Source organism: Epinephelus fuscoguttatus, linkage group LG5 (genome assembly GCF_011397635.1).
Source record: "Epinephelus fuscoguttatus linkage group LG5, E.fuscoguttatus.final_Chr_v1".
NCBI lineage: Eukaryota > Metazoa > Chordata > Actinopteri > Perciformes > Serranidae > Epinephelus > Epinephelus fuscoguttatus.
The window spans coordinates 34,140,566-34,167,780 of NC_064756.1; the positions used below are offsets into that span (position 1 = coordinate 34,140,566).

General features: G+C 41.9%; 1 protein-coding gene across 1 annotated transcript; it reads right to left on the minus strand.

Moving 5' to 3' along the window:
- Positions 1-19: 19 nt before the first annotated feature.
- bcl9l (bcl9 like) lies at positions 20-26,843 on the minus strand. Its single transcript, XM_049576169.1, has 9 exons — positions 26,497-26,843; positions 8,842-8,915; positions 8,118-8,524; positions 5,931-6,053; positions 5,369-5,543; positions 5,124-5,208; positions 2,371-4,786; positions 2,026-2,280; positions 20-1,671 (listed from the first exon to the last, which is right to left on the minus strand). The coding sequence occupies exons 3-9, from the start codon at positions 8,440-8,442 to the stop codon at positions 497-499; spliced, it is 4,554 nt and encodes a 1,517-aa protein (XP_049432126.1). The 5' UTR covers positions 8,443-8,524; positions 8,842-8,915; positions 26,497-26,843; the 3' UTR covers positions 20-496.
- Between the last annotated feature and the right edge of the window lie 372 nt (positions 26,844-27,215).

The following is a 27,215-nucleotide window of genomic DNA, read 5'->3' on the forward strand; positions in this document are numbered from 1 at the left end:
AACCAAAACTAAAACCACCTTAGAGATCAGTATTATTCTATTTTTAGACTTCTATTAAAACACTGTTATACAGAACAACTGCAAACAATCACAAATTGCATCTTATATACAGCAAGTATATATTATATATAATTCCTTTGCACAACAGTTTGGTAGTTGGAGAAAATAAATCAGTGATATTAAAACAAATAGAAATTTGAGGCACTCCTCTCCTGACTGCCACTCTGTTCCCACAACAAATACACACATCTTTGAAATATACATATTTTACAGTATTTTAGAAAATGGCTTCAGATTTGTTATTGAACTGTGTTACAGTGCTTTTAAATATTCAATTTTCATCAGGTGTAATCCAAAATTTAAAGAGTATCACTGATTTATTGTTTTTACAGTTCCTCTTTTCAAATAACTGCAAGAATAACATTAATGAAAAAACTGGACTCAATGGGAAGGTGACCTAGTGGACATGATTTTTATACAGTTTATGTTAGCTGGATCAGAATGGCATATTGGCCATACCTCCAGGGCCATAGCCAATAGGACTGTCCAGAGACATTCCCCGCTGTCTGAGAGACTGGGGGCCCATCATACCAGACTGTGGGTGGGAAGGGGCCATCATGGGACCCTGAGGGGACATTAGAGGACCCTGGGGACCAAACGGATCCCCGGATATTGGCATGCTTCGCTGCTTAGCCTGCATCATCATAATGTTTTGCTGTGCCATCAGATTGTGTGGGTGCTGCTGAGAGGACATCATGCCAGGGTAAGGATTGGAAGGATGGTGGAGAAGGCTGTTCGCCATCATGGCTTGCTGTTGCTGGAGTTGCTGCTGGGGCACCATGCCTGTCCTTCCCATCATATGTCCAGGGGGGCACATGGGGCCCATACCCCCACCAGACACCATACCCCTAGTGCCCCCTTGAGGAATGCCCATGTTTTGGCGTATTCCACCATGTGAGGGGTGAAGTGGCAGCTGCTGTTCAGCCATCATATTCTGTAGGTTTGCTAAGTGGGGGTTAGACGATGGGCCAGAAGATGATAGCTGTTTGAGGAGCTGCTGTGGAGTAGGTTGCTGGGATGGTGGCCCCTGATGTGGATTCTGATGTGGCTCACTCTTTGGGAAATACTGAAGAGTGCTACTGGGCTTATCAGAAGGAATGATGCGGGAGAGATCAAACTCAGGGATCCCTGTGTGAGAGGGTCGTATAACTTCACTTAGATCTGGGCCATCCCCCATGGGCAAAGAGGCAAATGAGTCTGAGGGATGAGAGGGGCGCTGGTGAGGATGACCTTTTCTAAGTAGGTGTAACTGCTGAGGTGGGAGAATATCCTCATTCGACTGAGAGAAATTCTGTGACATTCCTCCAATAGGTGAGTGCATGTGCCCATGAGGTGGTGGCTGGATGCGAGGGAAACCTGTCATCTGGTTCTGAGACATAGGTGAAACATTGCAGGGCCCCATTCCTTCAGGTGCACCTCCTCCCATCATGGCAGAATTCATGGCAGGCATGCCCATTTGGTTTGGGGATGAAAGCACAGGTCCTGAGGCATCATGGGGCAGGTGTTGCTGACCTTGGCTCACAATACCCATGGGGCTTTGTGGATCACTGTGGGGACCGATGGAGCCCTGGGAGACAAGTATCTGGGAGGTCTGGGAGTTCCCCATGTTTCCTGGTGATAAAACAAAACCAGCATGCGGAAAATCACATTATTAACATTTGAAAATAGACTGCCCTTTTCCTCAGCCCATTATACTAAAATATTAATTGGGGGTCTATTCATATTTTCAAGCAGCACTACTATGAGAGTTTTGGCTGAGAGAAGGTTTTTACAGGGAAAGCAATATAGATCTACAAATAAACACATTTTATTGATTTATTCAGTTAGTCAGTCTTTCTCTGAAGGCATGGCAGCATCTACTAATGACACACTGAACCAGAGTCATTCTACTGCTTCTTCTCTACATACTGCAGAACTGTATAGGGTATTTTCCATATGTGTCACAATGTGTCCTTGCTTTCATACCTCCAATGCTGACACCAGATAGAAGAGGTCGATCTGGCAGCATCTCATCGTCAGAAGTGGCAATTGTTTTGATTGCATCATGGTAGAGAGGAGTAGAACTGGGCATGGCATATTTGGACATCTGAGACATGATAAGAGATAAAGGATTCTGAGATGGAGGGTTATCGGGAGAGGAAGTAAATGGCATACTAGGATTCATAGAGCCTGGCTGGCTAATGGGTGTAGAGTTGGAACTCCTGGGGGGAAGTGATTGGCCTGCAAAGAACATTAAAAAGAATTAATGTCACATTAATGAAAGGAACCGCTTTAATAATGATCAAACATCATCTTGGATTTTGAGTGTACCTGTCTCAGTGGAACTACTTCCTCCATTGCCCACTACCTTCCCACTCGTTGGACCACCTGGACTTGGAAGAGCTGTTTTGGGAGACGCCCACCCTGGAGAGCCCACAGCCATGGCAGGGGACTTGAGTCGTCCAGGAGAAGCAGATGGAGAGTGCAACCCAAGGTTGGAAGACCCCATTATCTGGGGGGACTTCATGGAAGAAGAGGAGGGAGTCCCAGCACCAGACGCAGGGGGAAGAGTGGGGTGATGCCCTGCAGAGGAGATCTGTGAGGGTGACTTCAGTCCTGGAGCAGAGGGGGAAGGTAGAAGAGGAGATGGCTCTTGGTTGAGGGATGGAGACTTGAGTTGATGGGGACGAGGCACAGAAGGAGAGGTCAGCGGGTTAACATTGATTGATAGGTCTGAGGGGTGCCTAGAACCAAGGTCTACTCCCCTGAGGCCTCCAGTCATTGGCATATGACTAAGCCGTGATGTACCTCCCATTTGATTATGACCTTGCTGCTCAGGCCCAAACATCTCAGGCCCAGGTTGTTGAAGATAAGGCCCATCTACTTGTCCTCCAGAGAAGGGACCTTGATTAGGAAACTGGAAGGGGCCATCAGGTCCTGGGATCATTCCCTTATTTACTCCTCTTCCATTCTGTGAAGCCCTGATTCTTGAAATCTCTCCAGGGCTAAACATGTCACCTAAAGGCCCTCCTCCTGCAGGACCTCCTCTGAGCTTCTGAGATAGCATCATCTGCTGTTGTTGCTGAACATTCATCTGTGGGTTCATGTTCATTGGGAGGTTGCTCCCTAAATGAGAATCCACCAGGTCTCTTATCTGAGGACCCCCTCCAGGAGAGCCCATAATCTCCCGTGAACCAGGAAAGTCCATAGGATCACCTCGAGTTGAGGGTAGACCCCGGCCCATTCCCAAACTGTGAAAGTCTGGCCCCCCAGGATTATCTATTATTCTTGAACCAAGGTTGCCCTGTTGCTGCTGTTTAGCCAATCTGTCAAGTTCAAACCTGGGAATCCCCTGCATTTGCCGTTTCTCCATGAGGCGAAACATTTCCTCATGTGTTAACAGATGTTCTGGGTCCCCTTGCATGTGCTGAGGAGGTCCACCAGGGTAGCAGCCATGAAAGGGACCTCCGCCGCCTATGTTGTTGGGCATATCATCAAGCCAAATCATCCCTGGCCTGGTGGGCCTTTGAGGTCCGAGACCCTCCACTGATAAAACTCCCCCTGCACTACCAGGAAAACCGCCTCCCCCTGGTGGCCCTCTCTGCATTTGTCCCAGGAACCTGGGGCCACGGGGTCCCTCTTGGTGCATGTCTATCATTCGTGCATTTCCACCTATTCCTCCTCCCATCATATTGCCAGGACCCCACTGCTGGTCTCCAGGCTTGCTGTGGTAGGGAGGAGGGGGTCCTCTCATCATCATAGGACCTCCATGCATGCCAATTTCTGTCATCATTCTAAAGTGCTGTGGATGTGTGGGGGGTTGTATCTCTTGTTGTCGTCTCTTCTCTTGGTAGTATTCTTCTTGAAGTTTCCTCCATGCCATTTGCTCTGGGGTCAGCCCTTCTGGTCCAAGTAACGGACCCATGTCCACCCCAGGTGAAGACAGCTGGTGATGGGGGTGTTGTGGTAGGTTATGGTGAGAGTCCATTTGAGGGCTGTCAAGGGCAGGTCCAGCAAGGGACTGTGTTTGAGATATGATGGACTGAAGGGGTTCTTCATATTTCTTCATCCCCCCCATTGGAGCCAAGGCTGAGGATAGCATATTACCACTACTGCAGTTTCCAGAGTTATTAGTACCATTGTCACTGTCCTCGAGTATACCGCTCCTATCAGTATTGTTGTTATTATTTAGGTTGGAGGAATTATTACTAGCATTGTTGTTGGAGCCTCCTGTGTCTCCTGGGCCTCCACTTGCCCCACTGCGCAGAAGCAGCCTCTCTATATCTCTCAGTGTCTGCAAAGAGCGTTCCCTGTGTTCCAGCTGCTCTTTGGAAAGACCATCCGTGTGCCCTGGGCCACCCCTCTGGCCTGTATCACCCTGTAGGTGTGCTGAAAGAATGGAGGGACTGCCCGAGGGAGAAACAGTAGGAACAGGAAGAGACATACCCCCTGCACCCTCCCCATCTCCAGTTCCTGGGACTGGGCCTGCAGGTGTGGCCGTGCTTCCTCCGTCTGACCTATGGACAACGATATTGTTATTGCTGGAAACTCCACCAGGTCTGGTCTGAGAGGATTCATTATCGGAGTGTCCCGCTGATGACGGTGTCCCTGCAGGATGCAATGGGCCTCCAACTCCTGCAGAGGCTGGCCGTGGAGTTCCACTTTGGGATTTAGGGGTGCCTGTGGGTGGAGAGCTGCTAGAGTTTGCTTTCTCAGACTGGTTAGGAAGCTTTCCTGATGTGTGGCCCTGTAGCAGACAAAAGGAAAAAAGAAACAATTACATTAAGTGCATAATAGGTATTTCACTAGTAGCAGTAGAAATTTTAGTTAATGTATATATAGTATATTGTCCGTTTGTTGATTTGCCTAAACAACACAGTGCACTTCACTTTCTCAACACAAGCATTTGCAGCGGTCATAACAGCTGCTGATGGAAACAGGAACAAGCGGTTTTCTAAGACCAAAATAGCTAAAGAAATAACCTCCCCACATGCTTTGCATCTGTGGTCTTTACTGTGGAAAAACACTTTTAACCTCCCCGTGGTTTAACACAAACTTGACCCTTTATTTAATTTGCCACTGACCTGCTCCAACTTGGTGCGTGATACATTTTGCTGGTGAAACAGAAGGATGGAATCGGTCTGTCCTTTCATTACTGCCTCTGCAGCACTGTCAAAAAAACAGAGCAATATTACAAAAGAAATCATCACTACAATTACATAATTCAGTGTTTAACTGGAGATCTGATCAAAATCAAAAAGACAATCTCGACATCTCCATTTCTGATGTGAATAATAATCTGCATGTACAGCCTGCAAATAGCTCTTACCTGTTGGCTAGGCTGGTTGTGAAAACGTACACCACTTGCTGTGAAGGCGGAGGTGGCTCTGTCTTTAACCCTGGTCCCACTCCACATCCCATTACAGGACCTGCAGGTTCAGACACAGGCCCTGCAGACAGGCGATCAGAGAGCCCTTGGATAGGACCTGCCAGCCCACGCTCTCCTAAAAACATCAGCAGCACACAATTTGGTTAAAGTGGTACCCTGGTTTATAATTTTAATAGCAGTACATCCTTTTGGCTACAACATCTAAACACTAGATGGAGCTAAAACACATATAAAGTGAAATCAGTGGAAAGTAGTAGTGTGGCACGTCAAGCTGACAGCCTCTTCCTTTCAGTGTGTGTGAGCAGGATCTGCTCTGGATAATTTATGGCTTTAACCTGTTGTTTTCAGAGAAAACAAAATTGAGATGCAGCAGGGGATTTCTACATGTCAGTCATGTGGCCTTCAAAGGTTCAATGACACTACTGTTAGTGAGGACTATGCTACATTCAGACAACAGCAACTGGTAGTGTGTTTCCCCATCTGTGGAGGCGGGCAGACTCACGGTGGGTCGCAGTGTGTGGCTTGTCTTCATCTTCCTCCGTGTCAGGTCCAGAGCACCATTCATCTCCACTATATGGCTGTTTCTTCTCCAGAACACAGCGCCGCTTGCTGCGCATAACACCCTCTAGAGGACAATACACGCACACATCAACACTTGGACAACAACTGTCATAGTATTGTCTCTTTTAAGAGCACATCAATGTAATTTTGTTATTATAATTCACCACTAAAGGTCAAAAGCCATCCCCATGTTTCCCAGAGCCAGAAGCTGACATGCTAATGCAGTTTGTCTAATGTGCTGTAAGTTATACAATCCCACCCCACAGCTGCATTGGCAAAGGTAAGGAATCACTTTAAACCTGGACAGGATGTCAGAATCACTTCAAATCAATCATCAAATGTTGTTCAGTGAAAATGGAAATTAGCTGCATCATAAAGTCATGTTGGTAAAATGTGTCATAGTCATGTAATCACATATTATGTTAATCAGAGCTACTAAAATTTACACACTTGAATTATCAAAAATGCTTGTGGGTAAAAATGAAACACTAGAATCATTTGCAGTTCTGCTCGTCCCTGTATTGGTTCTTTTTTCTTTCCACAACAAAATGCCATGCATACTAATCACATCTGCAGATGCAATGTTTTGAGAAGCATGTGCTGAGCTTTCTCACATGGTGTAATTATGATTTTGTGGATGCACAAGCTGCTGTGCACCGGTGGGTGCAAGCAGCTGCAGGAAATATGCAGCAGCTTTAACATTTCCAGAAGGTAACCTACAGTAGAAGAGGCAAAACTAACTTCTGACAGCAAATACAACTGTGGGTTTTTCTCACTTAAATGGTGACGGGAGAGAAAGGTATACTGGCGATATCCCTGATTACTGTCACATATTTAGAGATACTTTTAAAACAAATCAGTGAAGGCTTTTCAGGTTCATTACTCAACATCTTACTCACTTTGTGGCAGAAAACTACCTTCCAATAAACACATCAGATGAGCTTGGGTAACCATACACATATAAAATGTGCAAATGTACAGTAAGGAAGGAAGGAAGTGTGCAGTGACAGTACAGAGAAAAGGACAGCAGAGGGAGGGCTACTACCTTGACACAGAAAGACAGTCTGAAAGAGCTGACCTCTTCTGTGAATGTTTTTGTTAGCGGCAGTTACTGGTTTATCTTAACAAGAAACTTAAAAAGAAAAAGAAACTTAACCGTGTTCAGACTGTTTGTCACTGACTCTCTGCGGGTTTGATGGCGGACTGATTTGAAGTGAAGAGTAGGGAGGCTTGGGTTTCATTTGAATGCACTTTTCTACAAGCAGAAATTAGATCACAGGGAGTGAGACAGAAAGAGCGAGACAGAGGCAGTGTGTGGTATGTTTGTGTGTGTGTGTGTGTGTGTGTGTGTGTGTGTGTGTGTGTGTGTGTGTGTGTGTGTGTGTGTGGAGGTCAAATGGAGCCAGAGGAGATTTCCCCTCAAATGATCCACCCTATCTTTCTTTCTCTCCATCTTTCAGCTTGTTGCTCTTTGTGTTGGAACCACACCTCTGAGTGTGTCAAGTTGTGTGTGTTTATGTGTGTGTTTAAAGAGGTTCAAGTCATGTACAGGAAGCCCAGATGAGTTTCACAAAATCATACTGTCATCTGCAGTCAATCGCTCACATGAACGCTTAAGTAAGCAACAGCAAACAAATGCAAATCAAACACTGTACTGAACCACATGAACACGATTGTTTACCAAACACTCACAAAGGGAACTTTAACTCTTCCCACCCACTCGCTGTCTCTGCTTTAATAACAACCTCTCTAGGCTTACTAAGTTTTCGCAACCTCATGACCTGTCTCTCCCTCTGAGCACTACAGAAAGCCCAGATGCTTTTTCATCTGAGACACGTCACTGCCGCGCGGGCACGGCACAAACTATCAAAAGCCAGGGGGAAATTCTGACGCTTCACTGAAAGGTCAGGGCATTTTAGCTAGAGAGAAAACAAGTTATTCTGTCCTCTCAGTCCTTACATTCACTTCCTGCTGTGGAGGAGGTGAATGCACGTTATCTGGTATTTCGGGTAAAGATTTGGCTGATAGGAGGGTAAAGGAAGTGAACTTCTGCATACTTAGAACAGAGGCACACTGTCTATATGTCCCAGATGCTAACACAGTTTTGTTTGTGCGTGAATGGCCTTACCTCCTTTGGCATCAGTCTCTAGCGCTGGAGGAACAGCATTTCTTGATTCACCAGAGTCAATTGAGACGCTCCGCTCTCGCTTGGATTTGGTTTTCAGCATCCCTCCAACGCTGCTCACTGATTGGCTGACCGCCTTCAGTCCAGGGTTGCCGGGGGAAATCTGGTTGGTTTTGACTCCATGGTTCCCGGCACCAACGCCCTTTGGACCCAGGTGGCCAGCAGCTCCCTGCTGCTGTTGAGCCTGCTGGTTTACACTGGGTATTTGGGATCGGCTGTCACTGGTGACCTGCTTGCCATGATTGGCCAGTTTATTGTCTGGGTGCATTTGATTGGCTGGTGATTGAGGTGGAGGTCAGGTATGGAGAAAAGCTGTTTGTCAGTGGAGCTCACATTGCTTACAAGCGACACTGATGGAGAGAAGAAAAATCAGTATCAGTATTTCAGACTTAAATTCTGTATGAGTTGAAAGAAAGTTTCAGCCCCTTTCTCTACGAGGCCTGATCTGAGAATAAATACAAATCTGGCCGACGCACAAGCAGCAATTAGGAAATGTGAAACTACAAATTTAGAAAAGGTACTGGACAGAGTTTAGACATGTATTTAATTCTTTTTTTTTTTTCTAAAAAAATAACCTTATTTCTTGCCTAAACTGAGTGGATGATAGGCAGCACACTCTGGTTTAGGGTTAGGCCTTAAGAGCATACTTTTCAACTTGGCCACTCACCTCATCTCAACCAGACGCTTAACTGATACATTGCCATGCTGCTCTCCAGGACACTTCACTGACCACACATGGACCTGGGGGAAAGCAAGAGAGTAATATCATCTCAGTGGAGCCAGATAGCAACCTTTACAGTCAGAGATATCTGTGGGTCAACATCAACTTCATGAGCAAAGACAGATAAGAGAGAGAAGGAGCTAAAAGTTTGATAAGACAGCAGGGCCAAAGAGACACAAACCCTTTTTAAACAAAGAATCTGCAATACTGGCATTATGCCGGCTTTGCTTTTTTACACTGAACCAAACATCACCTGGGATAATGCTCCAGTGTGTGAACTGAGACAACACGCCTGCGCTCCGGAAGCAAAAAAGGCGTGTAAACACAACAGTCAGTGTGTGTGTGTGTGTGTGTGTGTGTATGTGGGTAGTCCCTTCATGCCAGCTGTCCCTTTTATGCAGATTTTGATTCGCCTCTGTGACTTCCTTTTGCTGTGGGTTTAGCAGCGGAGCAACAATGCCCCCCCCCCCCTTTTCTGTGTTTGTACCTTTTATACAGAACAGTGAGGTGGAATAACGGCACAACAGTCCCACCTTGAACAGGCTGTGTATAAGGGCCTACTGCGAGGTAACTGTTCCTTTAAGGGAAAGAGAGCAGAGAGTGAGATTGAGCTGGGGGAGGAACCTGCAGCTCAGAAGTAGCTCAGCAGTGTTTTAGGTCCCTCCCCCTACCAAACACTTTGCAAACCACAAAAACTCCACCACACATTCCACAACACTGTCTGTAGCAATACCTGTCTCTCCCTCCCTCCCTTACCCACTCAGAGAGACTCATTCTCTCAGTTTCACACTTTGAGTGTAAGGCACAAACAGGCAAAAACTGATTACCTGCTTATTACAGATTTTAGTTAAGGCCTATTTAGACACACCACCAAACCTCATGGGTTTATCAGCATTTGTTTTTAATCTATTTTGGTGTGACCTAAGAGACCAGATGACGAGGCCTCAGCTCTCAGACATCTACTTCTACATTTACTGGTAATGTTAGGGAACAAAACCAGCCGTAAACTGAGCAGGATTCAAGCTCAACATTAAGAATGGAGGACACTTCCCAGCACATGAGGCTTCCTTCTGGGTTCAAGTCCATAGCTGCAAGCTGACGCCCTCTTGACACCACCACCTGCCTGTGTCCATAACCCCAAGGCCCTGATTTTAACCTTTGCAACTGGGGTGTTCTTCTCTGTGTGTTGAAGAATTTGTATGCAGTCTACAAACTAGTTGAACACAAAGTTTTCTTGCTGTGCATCCCATAAAAGCTGCTTGTGTACAGAGCATTTAGGAGTTCCTCAGTATTTGCAGGTCTCAACAAGACCCTTCCACACCTGTTGCTGTGAACAATAGTTGGTCAAAACAGTCATCACAGCCTGCTCAAAAAACATCTAGCTGAGATATTTGGCTGACATGATGCAGATCTCAAACATTTCCACTGGTTTCCATTTTGAGCGATGACACAATCTCACCACTGCACACAGTGTTGTCAGTCAGGTCAGCTGTCACACTCTGACAAAACCATCTGTACCACTCACTCACCTTGACAGGTAATGGTAAACATAATGCTGTAATTAGTCATTAACTACCACTGGCTCATGTCAGCACAGAAAGGTACCTTGTTCGTCGGCTGAGAGCTTCATCATTCATTAACCCAAACAGGGACAGTCAGACATCACTCCTGTTGACAAAGTGTGACTCATTTGCTTTGTGCAACACAAAGTGGAGGCAGACTAATCATATGGTGCGTCGCTGACCTTCGAGTGGACAGTAAAGAAAAGATAGGCCTATCTAAAGTGAATGCCAGTCTAGTAGATATCAAGGAGACTCTCAGTCATTTCTGCTGTAGTTGATAATATCAACAGCCTGAAGAAATCAAAGTGAGTCCAGTTTGGACTGTAACAGAACATTAAAGCAGGTACAAGTCATTGAAGGCTCGAGTAAATGTTGTGTCTCATTTGAACATTTTGTAAACCTGGAGTTAGGCCTTGCACTACTATTATGCCCACTCCTTGCCATGTGAATGAAGCCTGTATTTAGGTAATCAGCCACAAGGAACATTACAGGGACTTTAGAGGAGCTAAAGCCTTTTTAGTAGTAGATGGGTTTTTACTTGAGAGTGTTTTTTAGGTGAAGTGGTAATACATCAGTGTATGAAAATTATTACAACTAGTTAAACCAAACCAATAAATTCTCTTCCTTGACCTTCTGCAAAAGTAGCTAGACAAGGTGCTGCAATGATTTGGCAATTTTTGGTTAGCATATTAATGTTTAACTGAGCTCTTACAGTCACAGGTCTCAATCAAAGCAGGTTTCTCCATTAATGCCAAGAAATTCTATTCATATAGTGCTGTTTACAGGCTTAAAAATGTAATGTATTTGGAGGAGTCGCAAGACACATCTGAGAAAAGTGCTTAAATGCATTTCAGACAGGAAAATACAATTAAAAATCAAAACTGTTACTTAAGATTAGACCTGTAACATGGTAGATTTGGCTTAAAGGAACAGTGTGTAGGATTTAGTGGCATCTAGTCTCTATATACAGACTCTACATTTAGTGAATGTAGAGTCTGTAGGCAAACCCCGGAGATCTTGCCTCCGGAAGAAGAGGGGAAGAGCCCTGGTTTCTGGTTGTAGACCACAGAGGTCTCAGAAACAAAACAAACAGACCCGTTAATTTAAACATGCTAAAACACTGAATAAAGTAGTTTCACGTTAAAAAAAAAAACATTGTTTTTCCAATGCTGCTTTTGTCAGAGGGGCTGCTACACTAGAGAAAACATACTTATTATATTATATTCCATTTCCGCCAATATATCCCCCTAAATCCTACACATTGGACCTGTAAGAGGCTAATAATTTACAAATAATTACCTTGAGTAAACAAATTAAGTAATCTGATTGTACATGTTATTCATTTGAGGCCTATTAATCCAAAACTTATTTGTCACACCTTTATTACACAAGAGCAATCTCCATTTATTATGCAACTTCTTAAAACACCTGGTCGCACCGGTGATGACATGGGTGTATCATGGGAGAGTATGAACTACTATTTATTGTATTTGTACTATTTACATCGAATTGTGATGAATTTCACTTTGATACTCAAGTTGTTTTCTGTTGATCATCATTAAAGAGCCAAATTGTATCCACTTTGATTTAATGTTGCAAAATTGAAAAGTAAGGTCCAGAGGTTCAATAGTTGCTTTGAGTACTGTACTGTACATTGAACGGCAGTACAGATACAAGCAAAATCTGACTTGCATGTTCTGCTCTCATTTTTGTTTATAAAAAGGCGCTGATTAATAAGACACACTTAGAGAACCAACACTAAACCTAATTGGTGTCATCTGCATTCATTACATTCTGACCTCAACACATGAACTTAAGACGACATTTTACACCTAAGCTTGAGAAATGATTAGCACTTAATTATGGTGACATTTAAATGATGAATTAAATCAAATCATCCAGGCTGCTATGCAATTAATCTACAATAAAATCAAGGTTTAAAAATCAAAGTTAATGTCCCTTAAGGGAGACTTTCTCACATTCTCTCCCCCTTATCCAGTCAAACAGTTTCTGCCAAAGCAGGTTTGAATGCTCATTTTTTGAGTCTAGCTTTTGTATTCATGTTGACAAGGTTGCAGATCTCCATCTGGCCTGACAGACTGAAGCTTTCCTTATCAAACAAGGTCTCCTGCAGTTCTTTTCTAATGGTTTAACAACTTCTCAATGGCAAAGAAAATATGTTGCTCTCATATGTCTGAATCTGCAGGTCCAAAATGCTAATTGCACTGGGACAGGCTTCAGCCCCCAGCAAACCTGAAAAGGATAAGCAAGAAGTGATAATGGATAGACAGACAAAACCTAAAAAAAACCCAAATCTTACTGTGGAAAAGAGCCTGCTGACACAGTTTGAAAATGTACAAACCGCAGTTTAACTTGGTATGTAAAGGGCACTGACTCCTATGATTAATAATCACACATACCTGGTGTGTACAGAGACTGACTAATCAAGGCCCTGGCATCACTGATACTGACTCCCAGCTGGCCATTTACTGAGAGAACACATGAAAAAGAAACCATGTTAATCTTTGCTCACACTACTAAAAGCTTGAAAAATAATTACAGCTAAAGTAGGGTGACATGTGACTCTTGCTCAAATGTACACTGCTCAGTCGATAAGACACTGCAAGTGCACAGTAGCTAGATAAAAATAAGAACGTAATTCTTCATAAGGTGCAAACACATGGGTGCAGGACTGCCTCGTACCTTATTGGTTCATGGTGACAAATAAGAGAAAATAGTCTTGTACAGCAGTCACCAGTAATCATAATTAGACCCCTGCAGGTCCTTTTATTGAAGTCTGCTGCTCTATTCAAAGAGTGGAAAAAACAAACTGTATGTAACTGTAAAACTGTATGTGCTGTCATCATTTCATGATGAAGGTCATAGGCAGTGAACCAGTTCCACAGTTCCATGGCTTTAGGTAATAATGACAATGGAAGATTCAACATTTAAGAACCAACAGTATCAAACCAGAGCACAGGGAAATGTGTGGATGAGATGCTGAATGATGCTGAACCAACTCCACAGTTCTCCAGAGAAGAACTAAAATCAGAACCAACAGAGAAGATACTCATCATGTGGTGAAAGTCTGAGAAATGCCCTGGGAGACCAGGCACAGACCACAGCCAACTGTGTCTGCTGTCAAGGTCTACGCATGCAGGGATCCTGTGTCATGCCAAACAGTACCTGGCCACACCTGCTGCAAGGCCACTCTTACTAATGGTCAAGCTGTGTAGAAGAAGAAATCAGGCCTGTTTCAAAGATGAATTACTGGGAGTACATCCACTTTAAGAGGATTAAATGTACATTTTTCTTTTTTGTTTCAGTCCATCAAGACTAAAGCAGCATCTTTCTGCCCCCCAAAAAGGGAACTCTTTTAAAATAGCCTCCAGATTGTGTGAAACTTAAAACACCCGCTTTTGCAAAACAATGACCTTAGCTAGCAGCTTCTGGTTGCCTCTAACTTTCTCCTAACTTTCTCTGTGATTGTTAAATACACATCAGCGCTGTTGCCATTAACCTGGATTCATGTTTATTTCATAAGATAATTATAAAATAAGGGGTCTTATAACTGCAGCACAGCAGCTGCAAATGATAATGTTAATATGGGGCCCAATTAAACAACTATTTAATACTCAGTCAGTTGTATGACAACAAAAACAGAAAAAATCTGCAAACAAGTACAACTATATTGTGGATTCATCTATATTAAACCACAGTAGAGGTGACCACATCAAGCAGGGGAACAGAGGTGTAACAGGCTGTCACTTGACATAGAAACAGGCTTTATGGCAGCAAAGTTAAGACAACATCCTCTTGTCTCTTTTTCTGTAATGACGCATTTCAAACGTCAGTATAACCAATCATAAACCACAGATGTTGTCATTAACCTGTATATATTATGTTGATCCTGTCAGATGACGTCCCAACCATGAAATAATGATTTGGACAGCTGGGCGGTCTGTCCCACTCCTTGCCAGATGTTTTCTGTGATGTGCAGTTTTGTTGTTTGCCAACTGAACAGAGGGCAAAGAGGAAGAGATTTAGCAGTCTTGATGTTGTTCAGGCATTGTACTGATGAGTACAGAATTCTTTATGGAAACAACCTGGAAACACTAATGTTTTCACAAAAGCAATGTCCATTATCTGGATGCATTTGCTAAGCAACACTCGGATCCCTTCAAATCTGGCATATAAACTAAGAAAAAAAAAGCTGCTCTGGGTTTTTAAGTAGCAAGTTGTGTAACTTCAGCTCCTACTGCTAAGAGGCTTGATGGTGTTCTTTTGTGAAAACTGATAAATGACTATACATTTTAAAAAGGATTTAACGGCACAAATGATCAAAGTAACTGAGGTAGGAAATACTATTTCTTGCACCCAGTCAAAAAATGTTACCCTTGAAACCTACCTCTGCAAAGACAAATTATCTGGATAACCTAGAAATCCTGCTTTCCATTCAGGCGTCTGTTCAGTCATCTGAGAATGTCAACAAACAAGTCTGTCTGAGCAGCTATTTCAATAAAATGTACACTCAGTGGACTGATACTGACTTACTAAAATAGTGTTGTCACGATACTGGAATTTCAATACAAAACCTTGGAAAATATTGATATTTCATACCAAATCTTATTGGTACATTGAGGGCATAACATTTAAAATGTTTATTAAAAGATAAATATAGGACTATAATATGACAAAGACAAGCAGAGGAACAGAGGACAACAAAATGATGGTAGTAAATGTTAACAATAAGAGAGAAAGTAAGAAAGCTCAGCTGGAACTGGTGTATTGATACTACGAAAAAATGACTTCAAACTTCAAAATTGATATGTAATGATAAATTGATATTTCTGACAACACTAGGCTTGTGTGGACTGATTCAGAATGGAATAATGTCTCCTTTTAAAACTGTCTCAACTCAATTATCTCTGAAAACTACCCTGTTGGCTTAAACTTGAGTGGTCTAATACAATAAGTCTGACCTCAGTGAAGATTATAATGTTCAGGTTTTGTTGAAATGGTCATTTTGGGGCATGCAGTGCATGGTGCTGTTCAATTATATGGATCATACTTACTTATATGTAGTCCCCCTTAAATGTTAAATGGATATCTAATATCATCTCATCTCGATCACAAGCCCCTAAATCACATTGAATCGAAATCATATCATGGCAGACTTTGTAATATTGGCAAATATCGGATCGTTGTCCAAAGAATCCATATAATATCTTATCGTGATGAAACTGGTGATTCACATCCCTAGCAACTTGTATAGTGCAGCAGTTATACAGGTCAGTAAAGTCAAGTTGTATAGGGAGAACAGCTTACTTAAATTTCCAGCAAGTCTCACACCACTTCTGAATTTAGCATATTTCAACACCAGAGGTGTTAAGTCAAGGGGAAGCCAATTCTTTATAAACACAGAAAAAGATGTCTCCAATTAAGGCAAGAGAGATAATTACAGTTTGTTGGGATTAAATGGTATCAAATAGGCTGGTGCCTTTAGTTGCAACAAAAAAGTTATTGTCTCACAGCAACCAAAGCATCATGCATGCCTCACAAAATGTATTCATGACTATGTCTAACTGCCAACGTTAGCAAAATGTATCTATGTATGACAATCCAGTCCAACTGACCTGTTGATTACATGGAGGAAGCTTTCTAAACCAACAAATCAGCATGTGCCCATACGACATGGAGCCAGCAGAGAAACTGAAAACAAAAATATGAGGGCTGGCATTATTATGTTCACACCCTGATGTACATTGTTTTGTATTATTGGTTTCTTTTAAGGATGTGAGTTACTTTTTAATGAAACATGTTGCCCCGGCTAAAGAAAGGATCAGTTGGCCACATGTTTATGCAAAGGTGAGTTGTTACCCAATCAAGAAATGTGTTGGGGCATAAAATGTTCTCCATTTCCCTTTTCCTCGTTTGACATTTTCACAAGTTGTTTGGAAAACAAATTCAATTTAATAATTGGACCTTGTCCAGATGCGTCTAACTGCTGCTCCAAACAAATTACGGAAATAATTCAATGAGTTTTGGAATCCATAGCACATGGTCTTTACGTATGAGGCCAACTCATTTAGGGCCATAATGATAAGTACATATACACACAAAGCAGGCCAACACACACAAATACACGCCCCTACATTCCTTCAACATCAATGGAAAAAAACATCACTGTTCTCAGTTAGACCCAAAGGTGTGATGAATGATTTAAATGAATTTCCCAAAAGCTATTTATTTGTCTTTGAGTGGAAAATACCGATATACTATTTATTTTTTCAGTTGACCATCCAGGTATTTAAAAAAAAAAGGTTTTAGTGTGAATCCCAGGACAACAGTACCACAACTATTTTACAGGTCACAATTTATGACTGCTGTTTATGTCTATGTCAGTGTGCCTACGGTGAGAGGCTGAGCTCCTATTTAGTCCCAGTGGGTCACACAGTACTGTGTATTTTTAGAGTGAGCTGGTATTAATAGACCCAGAGAGTCCTGGGAAGTCAGGGCCAACAGCGAGAACAAAATACGACGCCAAGTCCAAAACACAGATGCCACAGTGCTGAACTGTGGATCGACACCAGTAAACACTGAGGCCAATGTGTTTAACAGTACTGATGAATGAATAATGTGTATGACGCAGAGGCCCACACAGTTACACAGAGATGCACAGTTAAGACTTTTTTGACAGTTAACAAACTTCATTTGCACATGGCGCCAGTCAAACAGCCTGAAAGAAGAAAAATAAGTTGAATGTGCTTAGCCACTTTTCTTTCGAACTGAGGACAAGGCCACAGCTAACACAACATGTGTGACTGTTAACAAAATAAATGCTCTGTGAAGGACTTCTTAAATTAAAACATGTCCTTGCAGGGTCTACCAAGTCCTTAATTTTTTATCAGTTAATATGGTGATCTAAGAGGACAGCCACTTCCAACATTCACGTCAGGATCACCAGAGGACATTTGTTGGGTTGACCTGAAGGTCCTTTATCAAGGTTCAAGAGCATCACAAATACACAATAGTAAACGTTATCAGCTGTAATTGACTTAGTATGCAACACTTGAGGATTTTTTTTGACAGGCACCAACACATAAACACGATGTTAAAAACACTGTTTGGAGTACTGTAAGAATATTAGTGATTTCTCCAGAGGAGGGTAGACCACATAACTATCAAAGGCAATGTAACCAAATATTTTTTACGGTTAAGCTGCATTCACATGGAATCAGGCACATGGTAGATGGCAAACAGGGTTTCATTTTAGTAGAAGAGAGCAGGATGGTAGACTTAGGTGAGACCGGCAACTGTAACACTAGACAGCATTGCCGTTCAAAGTTAAAATATTTTACCCTCAGCGATGGAACATACAATCGCATGTTACGTAGCTCCTTCACAAAACGAGAAAAAAAGACAATTACTGGACATTACAAGAATAATTACATAAATCAACAAACACAAAATAATTTCAAATAATATATTTGATTCTGTACGACATCGACATTGCAACACACACTCATGCGTGTTTTGTTTCAACGTCCTGACAAACTGTCAAACTTGTTTTTGCTGCTGTCTGCCTGCTGTCTACTGTCAATACACATTTCCTCATTTGAACTCTGTCATTCATATTTGGCACTGTTTCTGTAGAGTTTTCTGGTATACACTGCAAATTCTCACCACCTAAGGCATAATTTCTGCTCAATCATATCATGAAGATGTTCATAATCATCTGAAAGTCTAGCCATATCACCTCGAATGACTGCATACATTTTTCAACCAACAGCCTTTTTAGAAAACCTGTGTTGAGACATGCACTGCGCAAAATAGTAAACTAGTTTACTAGTTTTTAAAGTGATGAGGAAGTGCCTGACTCTGAGTGCACTTTCAAGAAGAATTCAAACTGGACTTAAAGTTACACTGTGCAGGAGTTGTTGACCAATGTTTGTAAACAGTATTGCCAGCGAAAGTGAAAGCAGACCCCAGATGCACTCTCATTTTGGAAAAAGCTTTGTCCACTTCCTGTTTTGCCTCGCTATATTTGCATCTTTTTAGCACTGTGCCTGCAATTTTCATTGCTTCCTTCTGGGTGCCTGCTGCTTACAGTCTGGCACCTGGTTGCTCCCTTTTTACAATGGCCTGGCCTCACCTGCACATTGTACCCATACATCCCAAACACAGCAAAATAAGAAGTAAACAAGAAAAATACAGGTGATGACTCAGAAGGATTTCTTTTGTATGAGTCTATACAGTGTTTTTTGGGAAAATCCCGCATAGCGTACCATTAAAGAAAGCTCCATTTTACACACAAAATCCTGACTTGCAAAAAAATTTCTCCAAAGCAAAGTTATTTTTTATTTATCACTGTGGACATTTATTAATAAATATTTTTATGAAATGTTATTTTTTTCTGCTGTCACTTGCCAGGGCATTGTTCATTAATCAAATCAAGTTTGAAACTTTTATCTTCTTTTAGTTCTTCAAAGTTATAACATATTAGCTATAGAGTCTGTCTAAATGTAAAGTCACTGTACTACTTAATTTTTTTTTATTGTGCCACCAAACATCGAACCTCCTTCGCTCAAGTGCTGGATCCTAAAAACGATACAGCTCTGGTTTTTTGCACCCTGCTCAAATGAAGCAAACAACGCACCTCTGATTTTTTTTTTCCTCGCCTGCTTTTATGTTACACACATGTAATGTGGGCTATGTGGCTGGTGTAATGACTCCCTTCATGTCCACACACAAAGGTTTCAAAGAAACCCAAAATTGTCACACTTACCACCACTTGCCATGGAGACAGACTTGCTCTATATTTCAGTTTTCATTTTCAGATGGCAAATCTACCTGTGTGCCTTATTTAAGAAATTACATCAACCTTTAAGTGGACTGTGACAAATTTTATGAAATGTGATGTGACACAGACAGCGCTGAACCCTTTTATGTTAGAAATAACCATGCTACACCATGACCACATTGAAGCCTCTGTGAGGGAACAGTCTGATTGGGATGCACTGTGATACTGCGGGATATAGTGTAATAAAATTAGGGGCAAAAGCAATGAATGGTGTCATTTCTCCACACTGTTTAAAATACTGGTTGGGCTGCTTTGTTCATTACTTTTGAAATGATCAAAACTACAGTTAGCAGCAGCAGTGCAACTGAACACAAACCAACAATAGAACCTACAATGCTGGATCACAGCTAAACGCAGCTCATGGACAATAGTGAAAAGCTACAACTAGCCTGTTGTTCATATAAGGACTTAGTTTGGATTAGACCTGTGGACAGAGAATACAGCAAAGTACTGTCATTTTCTCCTGTGGTTCAAATCCCTCCTGCATATTAAATAAGCATGCTCGAGTGCAATAAACTAAAACACTATATAAAATAAACCCCACAACTCAGTGAGAATTGTCTTAAGATCTGCTAATGAATTTTAAATATCAAAACGGACACTCCTCTGATATGACATCAATAGTGAGCTTTTCTTTACTGCCTTATAATGACTGCATTTTAAATGTTTCAGTCAGCTACCATTCTGATGTAAAAGCCAGCTTGATTTGAAAGCCATGTGACTTTAGAAAATCAAAAAGGATGATGACAGGCAAGCTCTGCTAGGTTTTAAGATGTTTAATCAGTTATAAAGCCCCTGCCAACTTCCACTCATGGAAAAACCAACTGACACCAATAATGTGACAGTGCTTCCAAGTTACAGCCATCAGTACATTTTGAGTGATTATTGGTGCCAGCACCCAATAGAATACAACTTTTGAACTCTCGTTGATGAATGCAGGTTCAGATTTTGTATGTAAAAAAATACCTATTTCCCTCAAGCACCTCTTAACAATGCGACCACTAAAGGGTCACTTCATTGGAAAGCACCAACCATCCCATTTCTGATCATATGGCAGCTGATTCCAGATCAGGGACTGTGAAACTACTGTCTGATCTGGTGTTGATGCAGCCAGTGTGAATGTTTTTTTGTACAAAGAAGGTTCATTTTAAACTCATAACTTTTAAGTTGAGAGAAGACTATATTTGTATGCTGTCAGGGGCTGTAGGCAAGGAAAGGACACAACTGGAACTTGTTCAAAAGTCTTGCAGGAGGAAAAAAAGTATACTGCATGTTTGGCATTTTTGGTCAGAGCAGTGGAGTGGGCCTGTTAAGAGCGTAATAGGCGGGAGAACCCTGTTCATGGATTATTGACCACATTCAGCCCCATAGCCATATCTATTTCTTGCTTTTTATCGTCACTGCTATAACTTTTTTTTTTTCTCTTTCCCCCCCACTTTCCTTCAATCGCACGCTTGTTCTCTTCTCCCAACACACACTTTGTTTTTCTGCAGCCTGGTGTTGTAGGAATGTATTAGTCCACAAGCATAACAAGAGGTTACTGTGGGTCATTTCAATAAACATCTAAAAATGAGAAGGATCTGGTTGGTACGTTGATCTAACCTTTGTCAAAAAGGTATTTTTACTTTTGGGAGAAGTTAACCCACAAACTCTGTTTACAAGTCTGTGATCTGCATAGCTGCCTTCTCTGCACTCGCAGTTCTCAGTCTGCTCATAATGCTTGCTGGGGTTAAACTGCAATGCATTGTGGGACAGTACACAGGTGACAGCCAGCAAAAAAATCCGCACACTGGGGGGGTGGGGGGTGGGGGGTTGTGGCAGGTTGCTGTGGCAACAAAACATGTCACGGGGCTGAGTAAATATAGGCTAACCAGTAGGCGATGTGCAGAGAGAAGGGCCTGCAACAGAGAAAAGGCCACAGGAAAAAAAAGGAAAAGTGAGACATTTGTGAAGATCTCAAAGCATCGCTGTCTTTTGATGTAACAGGCCTCGCTGAACAGTGATGACAAAAGAGATGACCTAAGATGTACCTTTCTTTTCACACCAGGAGAAAACATTATGAACTGCACAAAAAGCCCTGAGTTAAGCTGAGGAGGAAAGAAGACATTTTAGCTAAAATATTATCTGAGTCAACGAAGCCACCTCTGGTTTATATGTGCAACTATCAGGGTGGATATCAGACATGTTTGTAACGTGTGTTCAGGACTGACTTAACTAGAGTAGGCATGGCAATGTGAGCAATTTACACAGGATTTGTTGGCAATTCAATACAAACACAAATAAAGACCTCCTCAATGGGCTGGAAATTAAGTCATAAGAAGACCGTGGGCACCTAGTCCATAGCTTTGCCTCAGCTCAGTGATAGGGAAGTACTGGGCTCATTTTGTACATAGGGTCAAGGGTTGTATCCTTTCCAACACATTCTGGGAAAAAAGCCAACTAGAGCAAGGAAAACGACCAAACTGCAGCCTTAGAACAGACAGAAGGCAGGCATTATGGCACAGAAGCAGTAGGCTGATGGACAGAAGCCATCCAGTGTCAAACTGAACACACACCTCCCAGTCTGCTTAGGACAGGAAAACCAGTCTGTCCAATCAGATACACTGTCTTGGTTTTTCCCACAGGTCAAAGATCATCATCATCATCATCATGTAAGAATGCACTCCACACATCACTCCACATGATTTATCGTACAATACATGGGTTTGTAGAGATTTTTTTTTTTTATTATTTTTTTTTACATCTGTCCCCTTTTTTAAGATTTGGCAAATTAACCAAGCAGAACTAGAAGTGTATCTGTTGTTTCCCTGGGGAGCATTAGAGGTTGTGCACAGCATCTTTTTCCCAAAACAACACTGAACTATCCATAAACAGTGACCAAAACATTAGCCTAAACATAACCTGACCTTAACTAAAATAAATTATCCTAGATTTTAACAAGTTGGATAACAGATTTACTCCAATTAGAAGCACAAAATAGACACCAGTTGCATCTAAACTAGACATGGCCCTACAATGAGGCATAACTGAATAAAAAGCGGTGAAGGTAAAAAAAAAAGAAAGCTAAGTGTCCTGAGCTATGACGCGAGCTGTGAGCTTAAAATGAAGATGAGATTAAAGTAAGTCCCAAAAAAGGAGGAAAATTCACCTGGATAAACAAGCATACTAGTAATTATTGCAACAGATATAAACAAGGTGGGAAATTACCTCCAGATCATCGAAGTGTTTGCACACTTTTGGCCTTTGCTGGTCAATTTACAGTATGCACTCTAACACACACTTTGTAAAGAAATAAACCTCAATTTGAAAGTGGTGTCCTTTCTAAGAACATATTTGTTGGGTACATAAAGTGTCTAACAAACATTAATATCACACACTAACTGTATGTAATTGTGTGATTACAAAAGCAAGAGAGCTTAGGGAGGATAGAGGTGGTGACAGATGCATCATCCGGCTGTAGAATCCCAGTTGGAGCCTGTTTGTTTGCGCATTTGTATGTAATACAAAATGCAATACACACTGCTTTGAGGGAATAATGGTATCCATTGTTAAAGCCACACAGAGCTTCATGAGACGCACGCAAAGATAAAATACTATTGTGCATTCATACAGCAGGCAGTGCAAGTTAACTTGTGAAGAGTTCAGCATTCACATACCAGGAAGTAACTTGCATGAATTAAATTTTTGTGTGTCGATTCTCCAACAGCACTCACAGTTCTTTGGTCTTTTTAATAGTCAAACAGGTATTAAGCTTGTGAACAATGTCAGTTCCTCAAATACAAACATTTTTAGCCCTGCTAAAGGAAATAAGGGCACTGTGAGGAGCTCTGTTCAAAACACAGTGGTTGGTTTGGGTGTAAGAAGTACCACTAGACCCAAGAGGCCTCTAATGGAGCCTTTAAAATATTTGTCTTGTTTTGTCTTTGGCAAAGGACTTTAAAGCAGTTTTGAGCTGATCATTCTGAGCATGTGCAATAAATACATTCAAGCAGTGAGCTATCACACAATCCTTCAAATGATTTTAAGATAAGGTGATGATATTATGTTCAAATACTCAAGTTTTGGAGACTAAGTGTTGAGGCATCAGTGGGTGAAAATGCATTATGCCACGCAGCCACAACAAAAGATTCTCTCTACATCCTCAATAAGGCTTGTATTTATCATATCAAACTTGCATAATGTGACGCCAACCCTCAGTTTCCACATTTTTGTTTCACAGTGCAGATTTAGCTTACTTAGTTCACCCTGTTTGTGATATTGAAAAAAAGCTTTGATGATTGGTAAGATCCGATCAGAGCTCAGGCCTTATGGTAAAGGTGAAATGTGAGCGTATTGATCACCAAGCCTGTGATCACACCCACAGTTGGTTTTGTGTATGGAAAGGTTTACTTTGATGCATTTTCCTGTTTGAGTCATCTAGTGTCACATGCTTCAAACTTGTAAACAAAAGTCACACAGACCCACAATTATCTAATGTATTAGATATTAGCACAGTTTGGCAGTGTGACAGGAGTCAAAACAAATCAAAATTCCTCTCCCTGTAATTGGAACCAAGTGAGATAGACTTGGCTCTGCTCTTTATTAAATCATACATTTTCTTGGGTTCACATCAGCTTTGAACACATGAGGAAATATCCTAATATAAGCATTCACTGAGACTCAATTTGTTACACAAGGCTTTCCAAGCACAAGTAAGTGCTAACAAACAGAGGTGAACATCTGTCCTCTTGCAATTATGAAGCTGGGCACAGTATCTGAGGGTTAAATCCTGTATTTGGTTCATATTACATTCTCACTTCTAGCAAGCAGCACCACAGTTTGCCCAAGACCTGCATGCTAACAAGGTTTCACTGTGGTTATTTTGTATACAGCTGAGCTCAACTGGCATTGTTCTTACCTCACCAAACAAACTAACGTTAATAGTCTGAATATACCGCCTGGTGTGACAAAGGAAAGGTTCAGGCTCAGAAGCAGTGTGGACAGAGTAATTTTGTCTACAAAAATTGTATGCAAAAATATGCAAAAGATAAGCACAGTGAAAGGCACAGAACTAAAACAGACATGGGACATAAATATGAACCATAATGCAAGCGTTACGAAAATGCTATGTCTAAATGCTTCCTATTTAGGGATTAGAGTGGGGCCTCGCTTTTGTCACTAGACCTACAGAGTCCAGTACATAAGTGTCTTTGTATATTCTGTCGTGTGGAAACGTTCTCAATATCACATTATTCTTTCATAGCTCACCTTAGCAGTGCTCCCTGTAACTCACCCCAAAGTTCTCAGATCACCTAACCAGATAAGAAACACTTTGTCAGCAGCTCACCAAATCTGTCTCTGCTTGCACTAGACCAGTATGTGTGGACATGCAGGGGCTGCCACATGTTTATTCATTCAAAACAACTTTGGACAATGCAAAAAAAGGCAGAAGTAGAGTTTTCACACCTAGGATATGTTAATTAATTCATGCAGGCTGACAGTTTGCTCTTCTGTACAATTAGAGACACATTAGCTTTCTCATTTTTACTAGAAGACTGGTTCATCATCCAATTTTCTGTCACGTTTTGTCCAAGCAAAATGTACAGAAGTGTTCATGGTTGATTACTAAAATATTAGTTTATAAAGTTCTGAGAACAGGATGGAGTAAAAACAAAATGATATTTGGTTCATTAAGCCCTGACATGTTAGATTAAGTTTCTATTATTATCCACCTGAACCCCATTTACAGGGATACCAAAGGATAAAACACAACAAAAGTGCAACATAAAACTTGCATTAGGCCTACAGGTAGGCAGCAGACTGTCCTTTTCTTACAACAAAAAAGACAAAAAAAGAAGAAGATGCTCTGAACTCAAAGATATCTGACCTCCAGTGGAAAGCAACGCACAGTGTACTGTAGCCCTGAAAGACAATTCAGATCAAGTTGCAAACTCTGTTAGGTGCTATATATAGCTCACCAGGATATTGTAGATACACAAACAGCATGAAGCGCCTGGGTGCTCGTGCGCACACATACACACACATGCACACGCACACATGCACACGCACACACACACACACACTCAGACACAGAAAGGATGTGTAGCAAAAGAGGAAAGCTGTAGTATCTTTCTGTGAACAGACTGAAGCACAGCATTATCACACCATATTCAACAGGCTGAACTGAGCGGGTCATGGGTTGTCATAAGGTTACTGAACTGAGACCACACACACACACACACACATAAGTACATAAATACATACACAGAGAGAGAGAGAGAGAGAGAGAGAAAAACAGGAAAAGGGGTGTGTATGACACTTCATAAACTGTATGGCAGTATTTATCTATACAATTATAATAACTACAATTATGATAATGGTAATAATTATTTCAACATATATATTTTTGACAGCTAACCAGACAACGTTTTAGGTTTTCAGGAATAAACTCCAGGTGCACATTCTGCTCCTCTCTGTGACACTGAATCACAGCGGGAACAGGAAATGCCTCTTGAAAATAAATATTTTTAAAGTACACAGACATAATTTTTCAACATTACAGCTAACGTTCACCACGGTGGCAGTAAAGGGGGCAGATAGTGTTAAGCAGCGGCGGCATTATTAACAGCATGTTGGTCTCCACATGCCCACGCTGAGTCTGTGTTGAAGTGACAGGTATCGTTACGCAGTCTGTCACCTTACCGAACACGGTGTAGCTGCTTAGCACAAAACCATTCAAAGGCTGCATCTGTCAGATTAGCTTCCTGACAAGCTAATATTAGTGATATACACACTGTGGATTTACATGTTCGTAACGCCACGTGAAAGCATAGAAGTTGAGCAAGCACCGCATTCTTGTTAGGAGAATTTAAGGACACATGCCCCTGGTGTGAACCCCTGCGCTCATGAGTGGAGACTTGCTGCGCCAGCCAGGTCCATGGGCTAACTTAGCATGCTAATTCATGTCTTCGCTAGGCTACTTGCTTGTAAACTGACGTTGCCGTAGCACACATCTGCAAGCGAACCAATGCTAGCTAACGGGATTTGAACTTTGTTATTGGCTTGCTAGCGACCCGAAGACTTCATAAAAGGAAGAGAAAGTTATACGAGTCCACACGTTAGGGAGACGACTCCGAAATAGGCGAACAGCTAGCATGCTTCAACAGTGACAGTGTTTTGAAATGCTGTGTTCTCTACCTGGTGTGTGAGATCAGAAGAGGCCGATGTCAGGACTGACGGCCAGTCGACATTCCCCGGAGTGGCCGCCGCCACCGCTTGCTCCGTTCGCCGTACCACTGCGCAAGATGGTCCCGATCCCGATGTTTGATAAGAAAGGAGCTGGTGCAGTTTGACGGGAGGTTCAAATGGTGATAAATAACACGGCGTGTCTAGGTTGAAGTTTCGGTTGAAATCAGGGGACGCGTCACCTTGCAGCGGTTCATGACTCCCACTATTCAAGATGTAGAAGGGCAGGACGTTGCATTTCTCTGCGAGTCCATATCACTCCCAGCCGCTGACAATAATTAGTGTGGCCACACGGGTATCCGTATGTCACTGTACTGATATGTCATACTGGACTTCTGTGCTGGCTGACAGTCTTATTTTTTTTTAATCTCACTAAGGGTTACATGAATGCCACTTCAAAATTATTGATATTTGTAATATTTTCAGATGATGAACATGGCAACACCCTGAAATAAAATGCTGTCTTTCAGACATGAAATACACTGTAGGTGCCTTTCCTGAAATTGTAAGAATAAAATAATCATTAAAATAGCAAATATTAGGTGTTTTATTTCTATTTTATTGGGCCTATCTGATCCAGCAAATCACCCTCTCCACCTCAAGCCACATCCCTATGGGACACTATCCTGCAAAAGATTTCACATTCAAAGTAGAAATAAATCAGAGACACT

What these genes read in the sequence shown, in the direction of transcription:
- bcl9l (XM_049576169.1), bottom strand. Translation starts at nt 8,442, where the DNA reads ATGCACCCAGACAATAAACTGGCCAATCATGGCAAGCAGGTCACCAGT. An exon ending in ACAACCAGCCTAGCCAACAG is followed by an intron (nt 5,209 to 5,368) that starts GTAAGAGCTATT and finishes TTTTTTTGACAG; the next exon opens with TGCTGCAGAGGCAGTAATGA. An exon ending in ATCTGGTGTCAGCATTGGAG is followed by an intron (nt 1,672 to 2,025) that starts GTATGAAAGCAA and finishes TTTTATCACCAG; the next exon opens with GAAACATGGGGAACTCCCAG.